This window comes from Mustela nivalis (genome assembly GCF_964662115.1).
Source record: "Mustela nivalis genome assembly, chromosome: 8".
Taxonomy (NCBI): Eukaryota; Metazoa; Chordata; class Mammalia; order Carnivora; family Mustelidae; genus Mustela; species Mustela nivalis.
Genome location: NC_139027.1, coordinates 29097024 through 29116762, shown reverse-complemented (window position 1 = coordinate 29116762; position 19739 = coordinate 29097024). Strand labels below are relative to the sequence as shown.

The following is a 19739-nucleotide window of genomic DNA, read 5'->3' as shown; positions in this document are numbered from 1 at the left end:
AAGCTTTTGAATGAAGGAGAAAAAGTCCAAAGAGCTGCATTTTACAAAACCCAGTCTGTCAGCAAGTCTGGATTAGGATTTTGCTCAAGTTTGGCTGCACATTGCAATTACCTGGAGACTTTAAAAAAGCAAAAAGCAAAAACCAGAACTGATGTCTGAGCCCCTCCCCCAGAGATTTTGGTTCAGAGCCTGGCATTGGCCTTGGGTTTTGAGAGTTTTAAAAACTCCCCAGGCGATTCTAATGGGCAGCTAAGCCTGAGTACCGAGGCCCAAGCTGCTGGTAAGATCTTGATGTAGTGTTTTCTCATTGTGTTGAACCACTTCTGGCTGGGCCAATGCAGAATCCACTGGTGGAAAAAGTATTTTTAAAGTGCTTCTGTAACATTTATTTATAATATTCCACATACTTGAGTGCCTTGGTTAGAATAACTGTTTTTTTACATTGCTACAGATTTTTACATTGGAAGTAAATGGTGACAAATAAACTTTTGGAAGGGACCTATAATATCTTGGGAATTTGGTCCTAGGGAGAGTTTTTAAATTTTTTTGCATTAAAAATAAAAGGGCAACAATGTAAAACAAACACATTTATCACAGCAAGAATTCAATAAAATAAATGGAACTGTAGTGTGCAAACACCAAATTTGCCCTTATAAAAATATACCTCCTAATGTATGGAATTGTTGAACCACTATACTCTACACCTGAAGATACTATAACACTGGGGCCACCTGGGTGGCTCAGTGGGTTAAGCCACTGCCTTTGGCTCAGGTCATGATCTCAGGGTCCTGGGATCGAGCCCTGCATTGGGCTCTCTGCTCAGCAGGGAGCCTGCTTCCCTCTCTCTCTCTCTCTGCTACTTGTGATCTCTCTCTGTCAAATAAATTAAAAAAAAATCTTAAAAAAAAGATAACTATAACACTGTATGCTAATGATAGTGGAATTAAAAAAAAAAAATCCTCAAAGACTGGCTGGTGGAAGAGTGCCAGTTTCGAAGCACTGTATGCCTGTCCGTGGTTTTCACACTTGATGATGCATCTGCCTCATGTATAAGACAGTCAGACTGCTGGACTGCCGTTTCCGATTCGTGGGCCCCGGGGCGGCCGAGGATGTGCATTCCTAGAGGGCTTCCGCAGGCGGCTGCTGGGTCCCAGCACCACACTTTGGGAAGCAAGAACCAGGCCTGCGTGAGGTCCCAGTTCCGAGGAAAAAATGGCTTGATAAAATGTGGTTGCAGGACATGCGTTTTGTTGTCTTTTCATGTCAGGTGAGGGGTTTATCTTGGCAATTAGGGACTGTGTCCCCCGAACTCCCTGCCCCAGGTTGAGCCAGCCCCGACTGTCTGCGTGCTCCAGGAAGCTGCTTCTAGAGCCTTCCTGGGGTAGGTGGAAGAGAACATTGTGTAGTCGTTCTCCATGCTGTTCTTTCAACATTTACTGCAAAAGGGTGATAGTGTATCCAGAAACACTACTATAGAACACGTTCTTTCTCTTACAGTAGAACATTTTTTATAAATTTGTTGAAATTTTTTTCCCTGCCTCCCACACTCTACCAAATTTGAAGAGTTAAAAAAAAATCTCTACCCATCACGACTTCCAATCCATCCACGTCCTCCTCCTAAAGGCAGGCTCTTGTTGTATACTCTCAGTGGTATTCTGGAAGATTACACGATTGGCCCCTATCTAGGTACCAGCTTTTGTCAGCTGCTCTGTGCAGCCTTCCTGCTCGATGAGGGGACATTTGCAGTACACCTTGGTTGGGAGGAGAAGCGGAAATCATTCTCAGATGTTCAAATGAAACATGTTTCTAATCGAAAGCATGAAGAGAATGTGTACGTGAGAGTGCCTGGGGGGTGATCTCTGGTGCAGGCGCAGCTTCGAAAGCCCAGTCCTGTTCTCCCTCGTGGCTACTTCTGTGCTCTCTGGGTGGAGCCCATTTCCATTCTTGTGACATTCCATAAATAACCGTGGCGGAGGAGGGACCCAGTGGTCATCAGTTGGCCAAGAACATGCTGATAAGTTAGAATCCTGAACCCTGGAAGTGCATAGTTTTGGGCTTTGAATTCTGGAAGCCTAATTTGGTAAGAGCTCTTCAGGACCATTTTAGAAAAAAGCAGTTACTGCCCTCCTCTTGCCCCCAAACACGTACAGGTGCAGAGGCCAAGTTAAATAACTTTCCCCAAGGTCATCAAAGGAGTTGACTGCATTTTTCGTTGCTTTTTAAGAATCCTTTCACACTTTTGGGAAATTTGTCAGCCTAGTATTCTGACACTTGATGGTCATTTCTTATCATTATTTGCTATCACTAATATGAATCATATTGTATGACAATGGGAAAAGTATCTTCTCTCTTTTATAGAGGATCAGGAGGTTGAAGGGCTTTTAGGTCTTGGTCATTCAGCTTCTCCATAACTCAGCCTCCTCTGGTTCATGTCCCTCATCTATTTTGTAAAAATTCATGTGGTCTGAATCCGGCATTGAATTTTATAGGGATTTGTAGTGTGATCTGCCTGAGGACCAAGAGTTAAAGTTAAAAGTGGACTGATAAAAAAAATCAGTTGGTGTAAATCAGAGCGTTTGGACAAATAAAGAAGAAACTGAAGGAATCCTGTCCATCAGCCTATAACATCAACCTAATACACCTAATAAAATTTAAGTCTGTAACCGCTAGACAACTCTAGTACCTTGCCTATGATGAAATCCGCTTACCTCAGGTCAGTGATTCGGAATACTTGCATCCTATCGGATAGGAGATAAAGAGCTCATTTCTTTTTGGTTGCCTCCCATTGTAACATGAGGAATGGTGTACAGGGCCCTGGCTTTTAAAAGCAAAAGTATGAAAGTGTATGTTGGATCCTTCTCCGTCTGTGCATCCTTCTGCCCTGTAAAAACAAGAAAGTGGGTTGGACTACATTTCTCAGTCACTCCAAGCTCTGATAGCTAATGTCAGATGAAGCCTGTTGCACCTTTGGGGGTTTGAGGTGGAAATTGGTTTTTTGTTTTGTTTTGTTTGTTTGTTTGTTTTGCTGAGTCTTCTTTGGATACCTAAAATGGACACAGAGCACAGTTTAAGAAGAGGGCAGAGCACTTTCTTAAGTTTTTCCTTTGTTTCTAATGCATTTCTGAGCGGTACTGTGATAGAGTGGTTGGAATGATGATGTAGCCAGGTCACTTGGATTCAATTCCCAGCTCTTCTGTTTACTCACAATCGTGTGACCTTTGGCAAGTTACATAACCCCTGGGTGTCTGTTTCTTCCAACAGTTAAATAGGCAAAATAAAACATCTATTTACAGCAGTTGCAGGGGGATTAAATTTGTCGATACCTCATGAGAACAGTGCCTAGCACAGAGAACATCATTAATAAATATGAGCTGTCGTCATCGTTGTCATTGCCATCTTGTTTTGTCTAAAAGTATTTTTTATTTTTGAGAGGCAGTGTGAGTGGTGGTGGGAGAGGGACAGAGAGAACCTTAATCATGTTCCTGACACAGGGCTTGAGCTCACGGCCTTGAGATTATGACCTGAGCCCAAACCAAGAGTTGGAAGCTTAGCCAACCAAGCCAGTAAGGCACCCCTCCATTGTGTTTTTTTTTTTTTTAATTTTTTAAAAAGATTTTATATATTTATTTGACAGAAAGACACAGTGAGAGAGGGAACACAAGCAGGAGAGTGGGAGAGGGAGAAGTAGGCTTCCTGCTAAACAGGGAGCCTGATGTGGGGCTCGATACGGGAACTCTGGAATCATGACCTGAGTCGAAGGCAGTTGCTTAACTGACTGAGCCACCCAGGTGCCCCTTCATCATGTTTTTAAATACAGTTTTATTTTTTTGGGGAAAAATACTGGTGCTAATGTGAAGGCTTTGGAAGAATTTGTGAAGTCTACAAAACTTTTCTTTTTTAAAGATTTTATTTATTTATTTGACAGACAGAAATCAGAAGTAGGCAGAGTGGGGGGGGGGGAAGCAGGCTCCCCGCTGAGCAGAGAGCCTGATGCAGGGCTCGATCCCAGGACCCAGAGATCTTGACCTGGGCTGAAAGCAGAGGCTTTGACCCCCTGAGCCACCCAAGTGCCCCTACAAAGCTTTTCTTCAAAGTCGTGTCTTCTGTTGTCTTTCTGCAGCAAGCTGTGTTCCACCGTGCCAGAATGGAGGGATGTGTCTCCGGCCTCAACTCTGTGTGTGTAAACCGGGGACCAAGGGCAAAGCCTGTGAAACCATAGCTGCCCAGGACACCTCGTCACCAGGCTTTGGAGGTCAGAGTCCCGGGGCTGCTTCCTCCTGGGTCCCTCCTGAGCAAGCAGCAAAGCGCACTTCACTGAAGAAGGCAGACAGTCTACCACGAGTCAGTCCGGTGGCCCAGATGACCTTGACCCTCAAGCCGAAGCCTTCAGTGGGACTGTCCCAGCAGATTCATTCTCAGTGAGTGTTTCAGGAGCACCTTCATTATTGTCCTGGATGCATGGCTTTCCGTCACTCTGCTTGTTCTGCACAATTTGCTGAAATCACTTGGATAATAACGTCTTCTCTTGTCTTAAGGTTGACACATCAAGTCTCTTAACCATATTTGGTGGGTGTGTTTAGCCTCTGCAGGGAAGACTGACCATAAACATAAACCAAAGCCTTAGAGAGGACTAGGGGAGTCCAGGTGAGACAGGATACCAGAGATAGCTGCTTGCGATGCAGTCGTGAGTTAAAAAATTCTTCTTCTTTAGCGGGGCGGGGGAAGTGTCTAGAGTTTTGAAATAATTTAAGAAGAGAAACAGGAGGGAAGTTTGCAAAGGCACATGGAAATGGCAGGAACGCCGCGCTGCACAGAGAAGGTATTCAAGTGAGCGGGAACCCTGGGAAAGAGCATTTCTCAACCTCGGTAGCAGGTTAAGTGTCTCTTCTAGTAACACCATGTTTACGTCCCAGTTGCCACCCAGGTCCATTTTTGGTGAATGAGCTTGTGTTCTATTTATGGGAACGTGGTTTTTTTCTTAGCGTTTGGAAGTAAGTGCCATTCTGCACACAATGAGGACTCCTGGATAAGACTGCTTATCCCTGCCCTCCTCTGAGCGGCCGGGGGAGCAGCTCCTCACCGCCCAGCGGCCTTACGTCCATTGTTTCCTTCTAATTAGCTCCTCGACATGGATAATAAGACACAGAATGTACTGCAACTCTCACTTGTCATTTGTCTAGGAATGTAAAATACAGGAAGTTCTCCACTTGAAAATGGGCTTGACCCAGCGGTTCATTTGTAAGTCATTGCTGGGAATTTGGAATACTTTCCCCCCCTGGAGACAGCTTCCACATGGTGACTGGTATCCAGGCAGCCCACAGGAGTTATTTAATCTGCTAGTATAGATGAAATTACCCTAATTTATACTTCCCCTTCAAGCAGGCCACCTACTGTCCTAGCTGAGTGGGGTCCTCATACTTTTTCCTCTCTTTTCTTCTTCCCTCCTCACCGTTCGGTTTTTCTTTCATTTTTCTCTCTAATTCTTCTTGTCCTTCTTTTCTACCATGATAAGCAGATGCGGGGGCTAGTTGGAAAGCTGACCATGTTGCTAGCATTTCCTTTGGAGAATGCAGCCTGTGACAAGGATTGGCAGGTCCGGCGAATCCGTAGTCATGGCTCACTCTGTGTCAGGGACTCTTTCAAGTGCTTTGCCTGTATTCTGAATTTACAACACACAGGGACCCCATAAGGTGGGTACTATGATGAACCCCAATTTACAGATATGGAAACTGAGGCTGTACAGAGTGGTTATGTAATATATATCCCTTAATAAATGGATAATATTCACACATGTTAGGGTGTAGATAGAGGCAGTTAGGACTCACATCTGTGCCCTGAAGTAGAGGGTGGCAACTTTTTCTGCAAAGGGCCAGGTAATAAATATTTTCAGCTTTGTGATGGCTTCTGTTGTAGCTTCTCAACTCTGCTGTTGTAGATGCGGCCATAGATGACGCGTAAATGAACAGGTGTGACCAATCCAATAAAACTTATGATAGACACTGAAATTTGAATTTCATATAAATCTCACATGTCACCCCATATTCTTCTTTTGTTTCTTTTTTCCCCCTCAACCATTAAAAAAATGTCAGTGTATAAGAATTCTTAGCTTGTGGCTCATACCAAAACAGGCTGTGGGCCAGCTTTGGCTTGTGAGCTGTGCTTTACTAACCTTTTCTCTAAAAAGATAATGGTGCTTTTTTGGGCCGGAACGTGGATGGAACTGTGTGTCCTTAAAATGAAACAAAGCTTTGATGATCTCCTAGCTACACATCTCTTTTCCAGCATTGGTGTGGATCTTAAAAACAAAGAACAATTCTGTGGCAATCAAGAGTCAGGTTACCATGCATCGCAATTATTTTTTTCTTGCATTACTACTTACATAAACTGTGAAGTAATTTACAGGCGATAGCATTCATCTTGAATATCACCATCTCCTGTTACAGTTTGACCCTCTGTGATGTGTATATATAGGTTGTTAGTAAGAACCATATGTCAGAAGTCAGATAAAGGAGGAACTTTTTCTTTCTTTTTTTGGTAGCAGCCGTATAATTTAGACAAGAATGTTGTGAGTCAAAGAGGTGGCTAAGGTTTCAGCTGAAACACGGCTTTGGAAAAATAAGTCAGTAGATAAATTTGCTTCAGAGGCTTCATCTGCTGAATGAAGACACTTTTTATCCTGATGTTGTTACAGGGTGTGTGTGCGTGGGTGTGCCTCCAGTGTGCTTTTGGGTAAGGCGACGGGATAGCCTGAGGCACTAGCAATTCTGACAGTTTCTTAATAAACTTCTATAGCTTGCCCTGTTAGCTGGGCACTGCAAGGGGTACTAAGAGGTACACGATCCAGTTCTGCTTTTAAGGAACTTTTGAAATGATGGATGAGCTATAACTTTCGAGGGACACAAAGTCAGGGGGGCAGCTGGCCCGTGGATGATTTTAGATAATGACCGAATCACCTGAAACCCTATTTAATCAAACCGCCAAAGAACACATACGATGGGACCAATTTCTACTGCTTTTGGGAGATGTAACAATTCTTAAGTTAGCTTTTATTTATTTATTTATTTTTAAGATTGCCTACTTTAGGGGAGTTTCGAGGTTTTGTGTTATTTTAATCTACTGAGGGAGGAGATTGATTAAGCCTCCTTGAGGTGCTTGTAGACATAAAGATAGCTAAAATATCAAAATGTGTATTTAGTGTTCTACTCCTTCTGTGGCATTTGAAGCCCTTCAGTCTTGATCATTTATTCCCCAAGCTGTTAAACTGAGCGCATGCTAGGTACCACACATGCTGGGTACAGAATGAGCAGATGAACAAAATGTGTGCTTTCCTGGAGTTCAAGGTCTCCAAGGAGGGAGACAATTGCACTTGGCGTAATTAAACCATTATGACAATTGCTGTGGTGAAAATTGCAGTGAGGGGCCAGAAGTGCTGGGTGGGTGCAGGGTAGGATGGCGTGGGGGCTCTGGTGATCTTAATAGGCTGTCAGGGAAAACCCACTTGAGAAGATGACCTTCAAGCAAAGGCCTGAAGGAAGTGAGAGCATGAACCCTGAAGAAGGGTGTGTGCTATTACTTAACCCTGCTGTATAAAACAGATCACCTCAAAACTCTACAGCCTAAAGCAGTAAACATTTATTGTCCGACCGTCTCTATAGATGAGGAACCCCAGAGAGTTGTGGCTCAGTGTCTTGCATGAGGTTCCATTCCACAAGGGTGGCTCAACTAGGGCTGGAGTTTACTCACTCCCCTGGCTGTTAGAAGGAGGCTTCCCTTCCTCTCAGCACGGAGCTCTCTGAGAACCGCCTGAGGGTCCTCACAGCATGGCCGCTGGCTCCCTCCAAGATTAGCGATCCCCTGCTGGAGAGAGCAAGGAGAAAGCCACAGAGCCTTTGTAGTCTTTAGCCTTGAAAATACACACCTTCACTCCCACTGTATTCTCCTCATTAGGAATGAGTCTAAGTCAGATGTACCCTCAAAGGGAGTGAAATTAAGTTGCTCTGCTTGAAGGGACAAATATCAAAGAATTTTAGGATGTATTTTAAAAAAGACCACATTTAGGATATGATTGGATTGGAACTTGATCTAGATGTAGACCAGTGGTAATAAAAGGTTGTAAGGATTGGTTGAAAACTACGTTAAACACTTAAGATCTTAACAAAACAATTCCAAAAATTTATGACAAAGCAAAATAGAAAAAAAGAGAAAGGAATACAGAGGGAAACTATAGTTTAAAAGAGGCTTAAGAAACATGCTAATTAATAAAAATGTTTGGCCTATGTCTATCCTGATTAAAAAAAAATGTAGGGGCGTCTGGGTGGCTCAGTGGGTTAAAGCCTCTGCCTTTGGCTCAGATCATGATCTCAGGGTCCTGGGATTGAGCCCCGCATCGGGCTCTCTGCTCAGCGGGGAGCCTGCTTCCCTTCCTCTCTCTCTCTGCCTGCCTTTTTGCCTACTTGTGATCTCTGTCAAATAAATAAAATCTTTAAAAAAAAATGTAAATAAAAGCAAAAACTGAGGTATAGGCGAATCATGAAAATGCTGACATTGACTGGAAACTTAGTGGTAGCAAAGGATGATTGTTAAATTGGGGGGCTGTGATGAAAACATTATAGTTCCGTAAGGAGAATGATGTTAAAAAGAATTCGCAGATGAAATCCCATGCCGTCTGAGCTTTTTTTTTTAATTATTTTTTATTTATTTGGAAAACAGAGATCACAAGTAGGCAGAGAGGCAGGCAGAGAGAGAGAGGAGGAAGCAGGCTCCCTGCTAAGCAGAGAGCCCGATGCGGGGCTCGATCCCAAGACCCTGGGATCATGACCTGAGCTAAAGGCAGAGGCTTTAACCCACTGAGCCACCCAGGCACCCCACCGTCTGAGCCTTGATTGAAATTATTCAGTGGGTTGAGGTGTCGAGGTAGTGAGATTGGCCATGAAGGGATAATTATTGAAGGGGGATGATGGGGGTCCCTGGGGGTTTCTCACAGAGCTCTATTTTTGATGTTTTCTGTAACAACAATGATAGAACAAACCAAGAGAGAATTTCAAGTGGGAGGAACGTTGTTGGTTTTTTTTTTTTTTTTCCTGCCTTAGAAAATTAATCTGGCTGTAGTGTCTGCAGTGGATTAGCCAGAGAGGTCACTGGAGGATGACTCTGTAACAGGTGTGAGGAAGGACGTGAACTCAGGAGTGCCTGTATGTGAAAAACCTTGGCATGGCGTGAAATGTGGGAGGCAGAGGTGAAGAGGATTGGGTGTGATCCAAGCTTGGGACTGTGGGAGGAAGGAGGGATACGGAGGTCTTCCCATCCTGCTGTTTTTGAAGCTTTCTTCTGTAATATCATGGGTCTCCAAGATCTTTGAAGTGGTTGATCCTTAGTGAATGAATGGTCCCTGACAGAGCCTTATGGGTGAATAGCCGGGATCATTCTCTGTTCTGTTCTGTCAGGGACGAAAAGCAAGTGGGTGTCCATGGTTCACGGCAGGACACTTGAGGAGCTCTTGGTTTTGAAAGACCCCGGCCAGGGCATTCTGGCAGTAGTCGCTGCTGTAGATGGTCGTTTCATTCGTGCTCTTCGTGGAAGGTGTTCATTATTACGGTGTTCCTTTTTCCAGTTTTGGCAGGCCACATCACAGCTACTCTGTGAACTAAAGAAAAGACCAAAGGATGCCTCCTCCTCCTGTATGCAGATTTTGGCCGCCACTTCGGATTCTTTGAACTTCTTCTTGACCTTGGGAAATTCCGTATTAACGTTTCGGGTTACTCTCAGAGTGTATCCTATAGATGTTATCTGCATATGGCTCTCAGTATCTTTGTCGGAGAATTGCCACTGTTAGGTCACCTGTGCACCTCTAGTGTCTGTCTTTTGTCCTCTATGCAAAAAGGTGTTAATGCTTATAAGTTGTGGTGGAGAGATTCCACAAAGGAGAAAAATTCAAAATTGTTCAGTGTTCCAGAACTTTTTCATCACCTGTCAGTATCATTATTCACATATATATTGAAGTGACCCATAAAAGTTTGCTGTCAGTCCTCTGCATTGCTCACCGAGACTGTTTGGACTTGTGTAAAATGTCGTCCTTGTTAATCATGATGGATGTTATAGTCACTGACCATGGAACCACACGGGGAGGTTGTGAGGGCCGGTCTTTAGCTGCTGATGTCTTTTTGTCACTAGGGAGGGTTGGTACAAATGACCGCTGCTTTGCCAAGTGGGAGCTGTTATCTCTACGGTATAAAGAGGAAGCACTTTTGCGGGAGACACTGTACCCTGTCCCCTCTCTTGGAGCTTGAGAAGGAAGTCTGGTTTCACTCAGGATATGGATGTCAAATCTATCTGGGGAGCTCACATGTGTCTCATCTTTTTTTTCTTCCCTGATGATGGCTATTTTCATCATCTTGTGGTGTCCTGATGTTAGAGAGGATGGTGGTTAGTTTCCCTGGAAAAATCCTGTCTTGTCTCAGTTCAGGTGAGGGGACTGCATTTATCTAATGGCATTAACTTTCCCTCTTTTTCATTCTCTTCTTCCCAGGGATGTGGTGAAGAGAAAGGAACCAAATGAGCCAATGTTCTTTTAAAAGACAGGAGTAATTCAAATGCATTCTATATTTATCAAGTGAGCTCATAGTATGCCAGATATTTTCTAAATATAGGCAAGGCCCTTTAGAATCCACATTGACATGATGGGTTCCACTTTCCAAGTTCTTGAGAACTCAATACTTTGCATTTACCATGGGTTAGTGGATAGGAGGCAGTGCTGAGTGGTATCTGTGCTGGGGAGAAGAGGGTGCTGTGCTGTCCTTTATCTTTGCCTCATTCTTACCTTCCCTGTCACTGTGGTTGTGAGTCTTAAAAAAAAAAAAAAAAAAGCCCAAACCCCCAAATTATATGCCATGATATCTATAAGCGTGGGGGGCTTAGTATAATGTTCTTTCTTTCCAGTACTTCTCCTACTTAACAACAACAACAACAATGAAATGTAAGCTCCTTCCCTTTATTTGGGTTTCCTCATGCTACCCTGAAAGGAGGGGGGAACCTCATTATAAAACTACACCAACAGGGTGCCTGGGTGGCTCAGTTGGTTGGGCGACTGCCTTCAGCTCAGGTCATGATCTCAGGATCCTGGAGTTCCAGGATCGAATCCCACATCAGGCTCCCTTCCCAGCAGGGAGTCTGCTTCTCTCTCTGACCTCTCTCCTCTCATGTTCTCTCCTCTCATGCTGTCTCTCTCTCTAATAAATAAATAAATAAGAAAAATATAAAAAGAACCAAAACTACACCAACAGTTAAAACTTTGGGGAGAAGTTTTAAACTTTTGTAGCATAAAAGTTGAGATTGGGATCTTACCTAAACTTATGAAAGAAGTCAAGGAAATGGTCAGTACTTAAATGGGCAGTTTCCCCAAATGATCTCTCAACCTAGAGGTGGGAGACCTTGCTCAGTCTTGACCCTCACCCCCTACTCTGCTGATCGTCCCACGGGACTCCTTTCTGTGCTTCCTTTACCCCCCCTGTTATTATAACACTCACTGCACAGTTTTTCATCTCTTTACCGCCATAGGTACACAGAAGGGCTTTGATAAATGTTGAATACATTTTTTTTTTTTTAGTTTTTTCCTAGAGGAAAAAAAATAAGGTCTAAGTCCTTGTGTGAGTATTGTCTCATGAATACCTACTTGTATTGCAAGGAGTTACCTTTTGCTCTTGGAATAATGCTCTTTGCCTTTGTAAAGCCCAGAATGCTTTGCAGAGGTACTTTGCATTTCTGTTGTGTCTGATCCACCTAACATGTCTATGCAATGAAGGTCTTGATCCTACGTGATGGTGTGGGAGAAAAGGCAGAGTGGCAGAAAGTTGATGAAAAGGAGCTCAATCCAAGGATTTTAGTGTATGTTTTATGACACTATAGGGATGGGTTGAGAACTCATAGTTTGAACCAGTGATTGCTTTTATCATTTTATATGTGTATTTTAAACTTAAAAAATTGAAGTTTAATTGAGATCACGTACATAGAGTCCACAAATCAAAAGTGCATTATGCCTAGCGATTATCCCAAAGTGATAACACGCTCCTGTATCACCCACGTCAGAGTAGAACATGCCAGAACCATGTAAGCCCCCGTGTTCCTAGATCTGCTGTCTCCCTAGTTCCCAAAGGGAGCTGCTGTCTTGACGTCTAACACCAGAAATCCAGCTTTTCAACAGCATATCTATCAACGAATCATCTAGTGCATGTTTTTTCACCCCTTGTTATGTCTCAGATTCGTCTGTGTGGTTGTGTGCGGCTGGAGTTCATAGGGCCAGTGCCAGAGACTACTGGATGTTTAGAGTTTTTCTAGTTTTTGATTCTTGGGAATAAGGCTGTGGAGGTGGGTATGTGTGGGAATTCCAGAAGATGACCTTCGTGAATTCATCAGAAAAACATGCCCAGCGGGACATAACCTTGTCAAGGTTTGAGAAGGACTTTATGAGCCATTGTACAGTGAGTGTATGCTCATATTAGGATCACCTGTTGGTGATCCAGCACTATTTTGTTTGTCAGCACTTAGGGAAAATGGTGAGGTGAGATGGTGTTTGAGGCCCTGGAAGCAGGGCACCTTTTCTCTTGAGTGGGACTTGGCAGGAGGACGGAACTGTGGGATGGGGATGGGAGAGGGAGGGGCGGGAGGTGACTTGTGCATTGCCCTGTCTGCACCCCACTGCGTCCCATGAGGAAGGCTGCGCCAGGAGTAGTTTCGAGATAGAACCAGCACCTGGCTGGGTTTAAGTTCTGGTGAAAGGTACATAAGGAAGTGGAAACTCAAAAATGTGCAGTTAAAAAGGGCAGGTGTGCAACGATGTGGATGGAACCAGAGGGTATTATGCTGAGCAAAATAAGTCAATCAGAGAAAGACAACTATCATATGATCTCCCTGATATGAGGAGTTTGAGAGGCAGGGTAGGGGGTTTGGAGGCTAGGGAAAAAAATAATGAAGCAGGATTGGATTGGGAGGGAGACAAACAATAAGAGACTCTTAATTTCACAAAACAAACTGAGGTTTGCTGAGGGGTGGGGTGTTAGGGAGAGGCTGGTTGGGTTATGGACACTGGGGAGGGCATGTGCTATGGTGAGTGCTGTGAAATGTGTAAGCCTGATGAGTCACAGACCTGTGCCCCTGGGGGCAAATAATACATCATATGTTAATAAAAATAATTTTTTAAAGAAGGGCAGGTGCTAGGATAGAATTTGCTTTCCAGGTTCATTGGTAGAAATCAGGATGTTCTTTCACTGTTTTATGCTGTCCCAGTTCTCTTTCATCTGCCTCTTCCTTCTTCCACTTTTAAGGACACTTGTAATTATATTGGGCTCATCTGGATAATTCAGGATAACTTTCCCCATCTCAGAGTCAGCTGATAAGCAGCCTTAACTTCATTTGCAAGGTACCCTAATATATTGACAGGTTCTGGATGTGGACATCTTTGAGGGGCTTGGTAAAATTATTTTGGTAATAATGCTAAAGCCATTATTCTGACTTCCAGAATATTTTCTTAAGGACTCAGCCTTGTTTTTGTGATCTTCCCTGATATTCAAGAGTGAACCATAGTCACAAGGGATAGTAATCACCAAGGTACCCTTCCTTTAATAACATAGCCAGACCTTATGACTCTGATAAAAGTTAGATTTAAGCATTTCACAGAGATTGAAGAAATAAATGTAGCCCCCACTGTTCTCTGAAATCTTGGGACCAGCACCCTCAGGCACGTGGTGACCAGAAGAGGGAAAAACCAAGAGCCTAGAGCTGTCCAGGAAGCAGCAGGGGCCCTGGTTCTCCTTATGCCCTTAGCCTTGTGGAGCTGGCATTGAAAAATCAACACCAGTCACAAACAAGTACTTTTTGGCATACAACAGCACTAGACAAGTGGCTTGGGGGCTCTGATTGCAGTGCTCTTGGTGGGGGGTGGGGGCGGTTAGGAAGGGATGGGCAGACATGTAGAGGAGAGGGGAAAGAGCCAGGCATGTCCCTTCCTTCGACTGGAGCCCTTGGGCCTGATAATGAATTCCCCATAGGATTATTTTGTGTTGAAATAAATTTGTGCACCGGGAATGAATTAGTTGTCCAAGGACTTGTTGCAGTTGCTGATGGAACTGGGATGGAAACACACGTGAATCCCCTGATAAGCAGTTGGGGCCGATTGCAAATGGTGGACACATGGAACCCATGAGCTTTAGCTCTGGCCTGCATGGCTCATCCCAAACCGCAGAATGATTTTTAGTGCCTGATTTTGGGTGTTGCCTAGATTACAGTAAAAATCCTTCTCTACATTTGGATATGTCTGGCATTCCATAGATACTGCCCGTGAATCTTTCCAAGGTGCCCCTAGGGTTGCACTAAATCCATTTTCCTTGTTTTCCTTGGCTTAACAGTTTGTTTATGTTCAAGCAGTATGTAGACTAAAATTGAAGACTAAACTTTTATAGCTGTTCTCTGCCCCAGCATCGCCTGGGATCAGAATAAAGAACCTGTAAAAAAAAAGAAAAAAGAACCTGTAAGACGTATGTCCTCTGTGAGGGAGGTGATGAGCCCAACTCACGTTATAAAAAATAAGCATAAGAAGGAAATGAAAAAACAAGTTCATGTGTATGGTAAACCTGCTTAGAGTTAGCATGTTTTCACTGTGGCTCTCAAGGTTGAGTATATTTTTGACCTTTTTATCTGTTCCTTGAAAGCGTTAGAGATGACCTAGCAAAAAGAGCTGATCCTGTGGTCCCAGAGGCAGGAACTTCGAAGTGGAAAGAATGTCTCCTTAAACCCTGTGGAGAAAAGAAACCCTAGATTTCACCAACCCAGGGAAAAATGTCTGTCATTTTTCAGGACTGCTATTTCTGGACAAGATGTTTATGTGTTTGTGCAGGATAGCAGGAGGAACCGGGAAGACTGGATGAAATTAAGCTGTGGATTGGGGAATGTTCCTGTACCCGCTAGAGTTAGGTGGATTTTCCCATGAGTATGGTGGGAAGGCTCTGGCTGGCCCTGTGTTTCAGGTGCCTGGGATTTTATCAAGTATGAAGTCTGGTCCACAACTGGAGGATCTTTTCAAAATACAAGTCTCGTCTTGCCTTGCTCCACATAAGAGCCTGCCGTGGCTTCTCAGTGCTCTGAGGAGAAAGATGAGTTCTCCCCTCCTGGGACATCAGGCTCCCTGGTCTCATCTTGCACGCTATCTCCTAGTTGTCATCATACCCAGGCACTAGCCTGTCACCATGTCCCAGGCAGCTCCTTAACCCTGTCCACCTCTTTCCTGGCACATTGTCTGTCTGCAGTCTGCCCCCCTCCCTGGCCTGTGCTCCTCTTCCCTGCTAACACCTGCTCGTTTTCCTGCTTTCTATTTTCTCAGGGAAGCATTCCCTGACACCTGTTACTCCCTCAAAGATTCTGTCATACCATTTCCCCATCAGCATTCATCTCAGTTTGCGTGATTTACTCTTCTTGGCACAAGGCTTCCTCGGTGAATGCATAAATGCCGGTGATACTTGGACGGCTCTGGATCCAGAGGTCTGGCCATGCAGGAATGCAGATAGTAGCCCATCGGCTAAGCTGCCTCAGTTTCCTCCAAGTAATCTGAAGAGACCAGTTTAATGAGTCATTGAGGAGAGGAGGCAAAAGGTGACTCCATCACCCCCCCCCCCATCTTAGCCAGCAGTTCTGCCCTGACAACCCTGCTCTTTGGTGGTGCTTCTAGGTGACGGTAAGACCCACTTGCTGTCTGTCTCTGACAATTACAGATTCTGTTTAGTTCTCTGGATCATCTCTTCTTGGCCTTTGCAAAGTCAGGTCTTCTCGCTCCTTGCACTTCTTCAGATGCCAACAACTCCTGAGAGGCACGTTAGCAAGTCGAAAAGGGACCACTAAGCCCAGGCAGCCAGTTTCTTGGGAAAATGACTGAAATGGACACTGAAAATCCATTTTATGAGCTTGAACTTCCTAGTCCTCATGAGTATTTAATGGAATATTAATTGATTTGCACCTTGATGGAAGATTGGGTGTAGTTCTCAAAAGCAAACAGGGAGGGGCGGGAAAACTTAATAATTTTTCATTTTGAGTTATTTTTTACTTAGACTGAAACCATTTTTCACTTAGAGTTCCTATGGTTCCAGAGCACATGATTCATGGAGTTGGCTCTCACCAAAATAAGGAAATATTTTATCAATATCAGTGTCTTTGAAAAGAATTACTCCTGGGATGCCTGGGTGGCTCAGTCATTAAGCATTTGCCTTGGGCTCAGGTCCTGATCCCAGGGTCCTGGGATCGAGCCCTGCATCGGGCTCTCTGCTCTGTGGGAAGCCTGTTTTCCCCTCTCCCACTCTCCCTGCTTGCGTTCCCTCTGTCACTGTGTCTCTCTCTGTGAAATAAATTTTAAAAATCTTTAAAAAAGGAATCCTGGTTATTCGCCCCTTTTGAGAGTTATTTGATGAAATGGGAAATGGAACAAGAATGCATTGGGTACAAACTTTTTTCCATCAAACATCTTCATCCAGCACAGATCATAAAATTTTATAACATAAAAAGATGAATGTCTTGCCCACAGTCACATGGGTGGGTAGTAACAGAGCCGTGACTTGAACCCGACCACTTCTTAGTCTGCATTCTCCTTGCTGTTTTTTATATGCCATTGTCAGACTCTTTGCTATCAAAGTGTAGGAAAAAAATTTGCACAGCGTATTTGAAGCCGAAAACCTAAAAAAGATAGAGGGATGATGAAAAATTTGAGTCATTTCATGAATTTTCAAGTAAAACACTGTTGTTTGACAAAAAGTTGTTTATTTTCTAAACGATCAAGGTTCACTTACCAAAATGTGTCCTGTCTTAAGAAAATGTGACAGTTACTTACTTCTTTATCTTAAGTTACCAATATAGAGGCTGTTTTCAAATCCTTAAAAAGTTATTGGACTGTCTGCCACAGGTACAGAATTTACTTTTTAAAAATTCTCATCTTATGGCTTTTTAAAAAAATTTTTTTTTGTTTATTCACATTAGAGATAGATAGAGCATGGGCAGGGGGAGGAGCAGAAGGAGGAGGAGAAACAGACTCTGCACTGAGCGGGCTTGGGAAGACCCACGTGAGGTTCAGTCCCACGACCCTGGGATCATGACCTGAGCTGAAATCAAGAGTCACACTCTTAACCAACTGAGCCACCCAGACGCCCTTCATCTTCAGGCTTTCTTGACGTAGGCATCACTTTTATTGCTTGTGAAGCACACCGCTTTTATTCTTTGCCGGATGTTGGTGTTTTGCCAAGTGCTGGTATTTGGGGATTTGATGGACAGAGTCTAAAGTGAGACATCATTCTTCCTTAATTTGTTCAAAGCCTCTTAAAGTCTGCAGCAGCTAATCCTTCCTAATTATATTTCTAGGAAGGATGTTCTTAACTCCAAGACGATAACGCACATTTTGAGATGATTAAGATGCACTTCACTGAGAAAAGGAATTTGAAAGGAAATGCTTTCCGTTTCCCATACCTCACTCAGGAAGTACAACAGCCATTCACCTTCTAGGCGCTCCACCAAACTCTCCCCTCTCTGTTCCTCTTCCGTTCCTGTAGCTCCTCTTTATCTCCTGGCTTCATGGAGCTATTTTGAAGGAGAGAAACAGGCTTCCTTAAAAAAAACCTCCATGTCCATGAGTGAGGCAAGCACTTCACAACTTAATTGCCTTCATATCTTGAAAGGTGACTTGTGAATGTAAATAGTTGGAGAATTTAGTGTATTAGAAATGCTTTAGATAAGGTTGAAACACTTTGCCATCTCCTTGATTTTCTTTGTTGCCATGTTGCTTTGTATGACTGGAAGGCAGTGATTTTTATGTGAAGAATAAATAGATCAGTGTTGTGTGTATTAGATCATTTCAGATCCTTGATATTTTGAACAGAGTATGTGTGGTCACTGATAAAACGAATGAATGATAGTCTGTAGAGCATTAGTGGTTCTGAATATTCCTTAGGAGTATGATCTTATCACATTGCTCACAGATTAATTTCAGTTTGTTTTTCTTGTTATTTTTTTTTAACTGAGGTTGGACAGTTTCTAAATGTTTATTAGCCCTTTGTGTTTTTATGTATAATCTGTTAACATTCTTGATTCCATTTAAATTTCTACTTGCATAGAATTTCTATGTAATTTCTAGAAATGTTATTTTTTAATTTGTAAGAGCTTTTTTAATATTACAGATCTCTTTGTGAGACTTTTTTTAAAAAAAGATTTTGTTTGAAAGAGAGAGCATGAGTGGGAGGAGGGGCAGGGAGAGAAGCAGACTCCTCTCTGAGCAGGGAGCCTAACATGGGCTCTATCCCAGGACTCTAGGATCATGGCTTAAACGAAAGGCAGACACTTAACTAAGCCACCCAGGTGCCCCCTTTTTTGTGAAACATTTGAAGAACTCAAATGTTCTTCAAACATTTGAAGCCCCAAATGGGGGCTTGTATGCAAAGAATGTTATTAGCACCTACTGAATTTTTTATTCCCTAATTTGGAAGAAACTTCTTAAACTGAATCTTTGAAAACTGCACTCACCTGGGAGAACAAGAATACAATCAATGACTCGGGTAATGTATCTGAGAAACTTCAGTCCTGTGGGAGGCTTGTTGGTTGACACAAATCTTTAGGTACTATTGAACCATCTTAATTTTCAAGATGGTTAAGTGTATTAGTGTATTTTTAAAAAATTTTATTTATTTATTTGACAGAGAGAGAGATCACAAGTAGGCAGAGAGGTGGAAGCAAGCTCCCCGCTGAGCAGAGAGCCCGATGCAGGGCTCGATCCCAGAACCCTGGGATCAAGACCCAAGCCAAAGGCAGAGGCTTTAACCCACTGAGCCACCCAGGCGCCCTCTTAGTGTATTTTTAACTTGGTTGCCTTATCCCAGGTTCATCATAGTGAAGATAGAAACTCTGTTCTCCCTACCTCTGCAATACAAAAATAAATTTACTATAATTGTTTCATTTAGTCTGTCAATAAACAGTAAGTGCCAAGCATATGCCAAGTACTGTTCTAGGCATTTCAGTTGGAGGATCGGACTAACATATTGATAATAAGGGATAATACTGTATTGACTGGTAAATTAGGTAGTATCTGTTACACATTCTAGTGGAGAATAAGGAAGGGGGCCATCAGTAGGGACTGGAGTAAAGGAAGACTTACTAGAATCTGGAGGACTTCAAAAGTGAAGGGGAGGCTGGCCTTTATTTTATTTTTTTATTTTTAAAAATTTCGTTAACATATGTATTATTTGTTTCAGGGGTACAGGTCTGTGATTCATCAGTCTTACATAATTCACAGCATACCATAGCACACCATAGCACAAACCCTCCCCAGTATCCATCACTTACCCACCTCCCTCCACTCTAGTAACCCTCAGATTGTTTCCTGAGATTAAGAGTCTCTTATGATTTGTCTTCCTCTCTGGTTTCTTCTTGTTTCATTTTCCCCTCCCTTTCCCTATGATTCTGTCTTGTTTCTCAAATTCCTCATTTCAGTGCAATTATATGATAATTGTCTTTCTCTCATTGACTTATTTCATTTAGCATAATATCCTCTAGTTCTAAACATATTGTTGCAAATAACAAGATTTCAGGTTTTTTTTGATGGCTGCATAATAGTCCATTGTCTATATATACCACATCTTCTTTATGCATTCATCTGTTGTTGGACATCTGGGCTCCTTCCATAGCTTGGCTATTGTGGATGTTGCTGCTATAAACATTGGGGTGCA

At 43.1% G+C, this 19739-nt stretch overlaps 1 protein-coding gene across 12 annotated transcripts in view; it reads left to right on the top strand.

The window, feature by feature from the left end:
* Positions 1–19739, top strand: part of LTBP1 (latent transforming growth factor beta binding protein 1) — a 401809-nt gene that overhangs the window by 39261 nt on the left and 342809 nt on the right. For all 12 annotated transcript variants that reach the window (XM_082745539.1, XM_082745535.1, XM_082745542.1 and 9 more), the window contains exon 3: positions 4121–4418. In XM_082745539.1, the coding sequence (XP_082601665.1) occupies positions 4121–4418 (298 nt within the window). The remainder of the gene's footprint in view (positions 1–4120; positions 4419–19739) is intronic.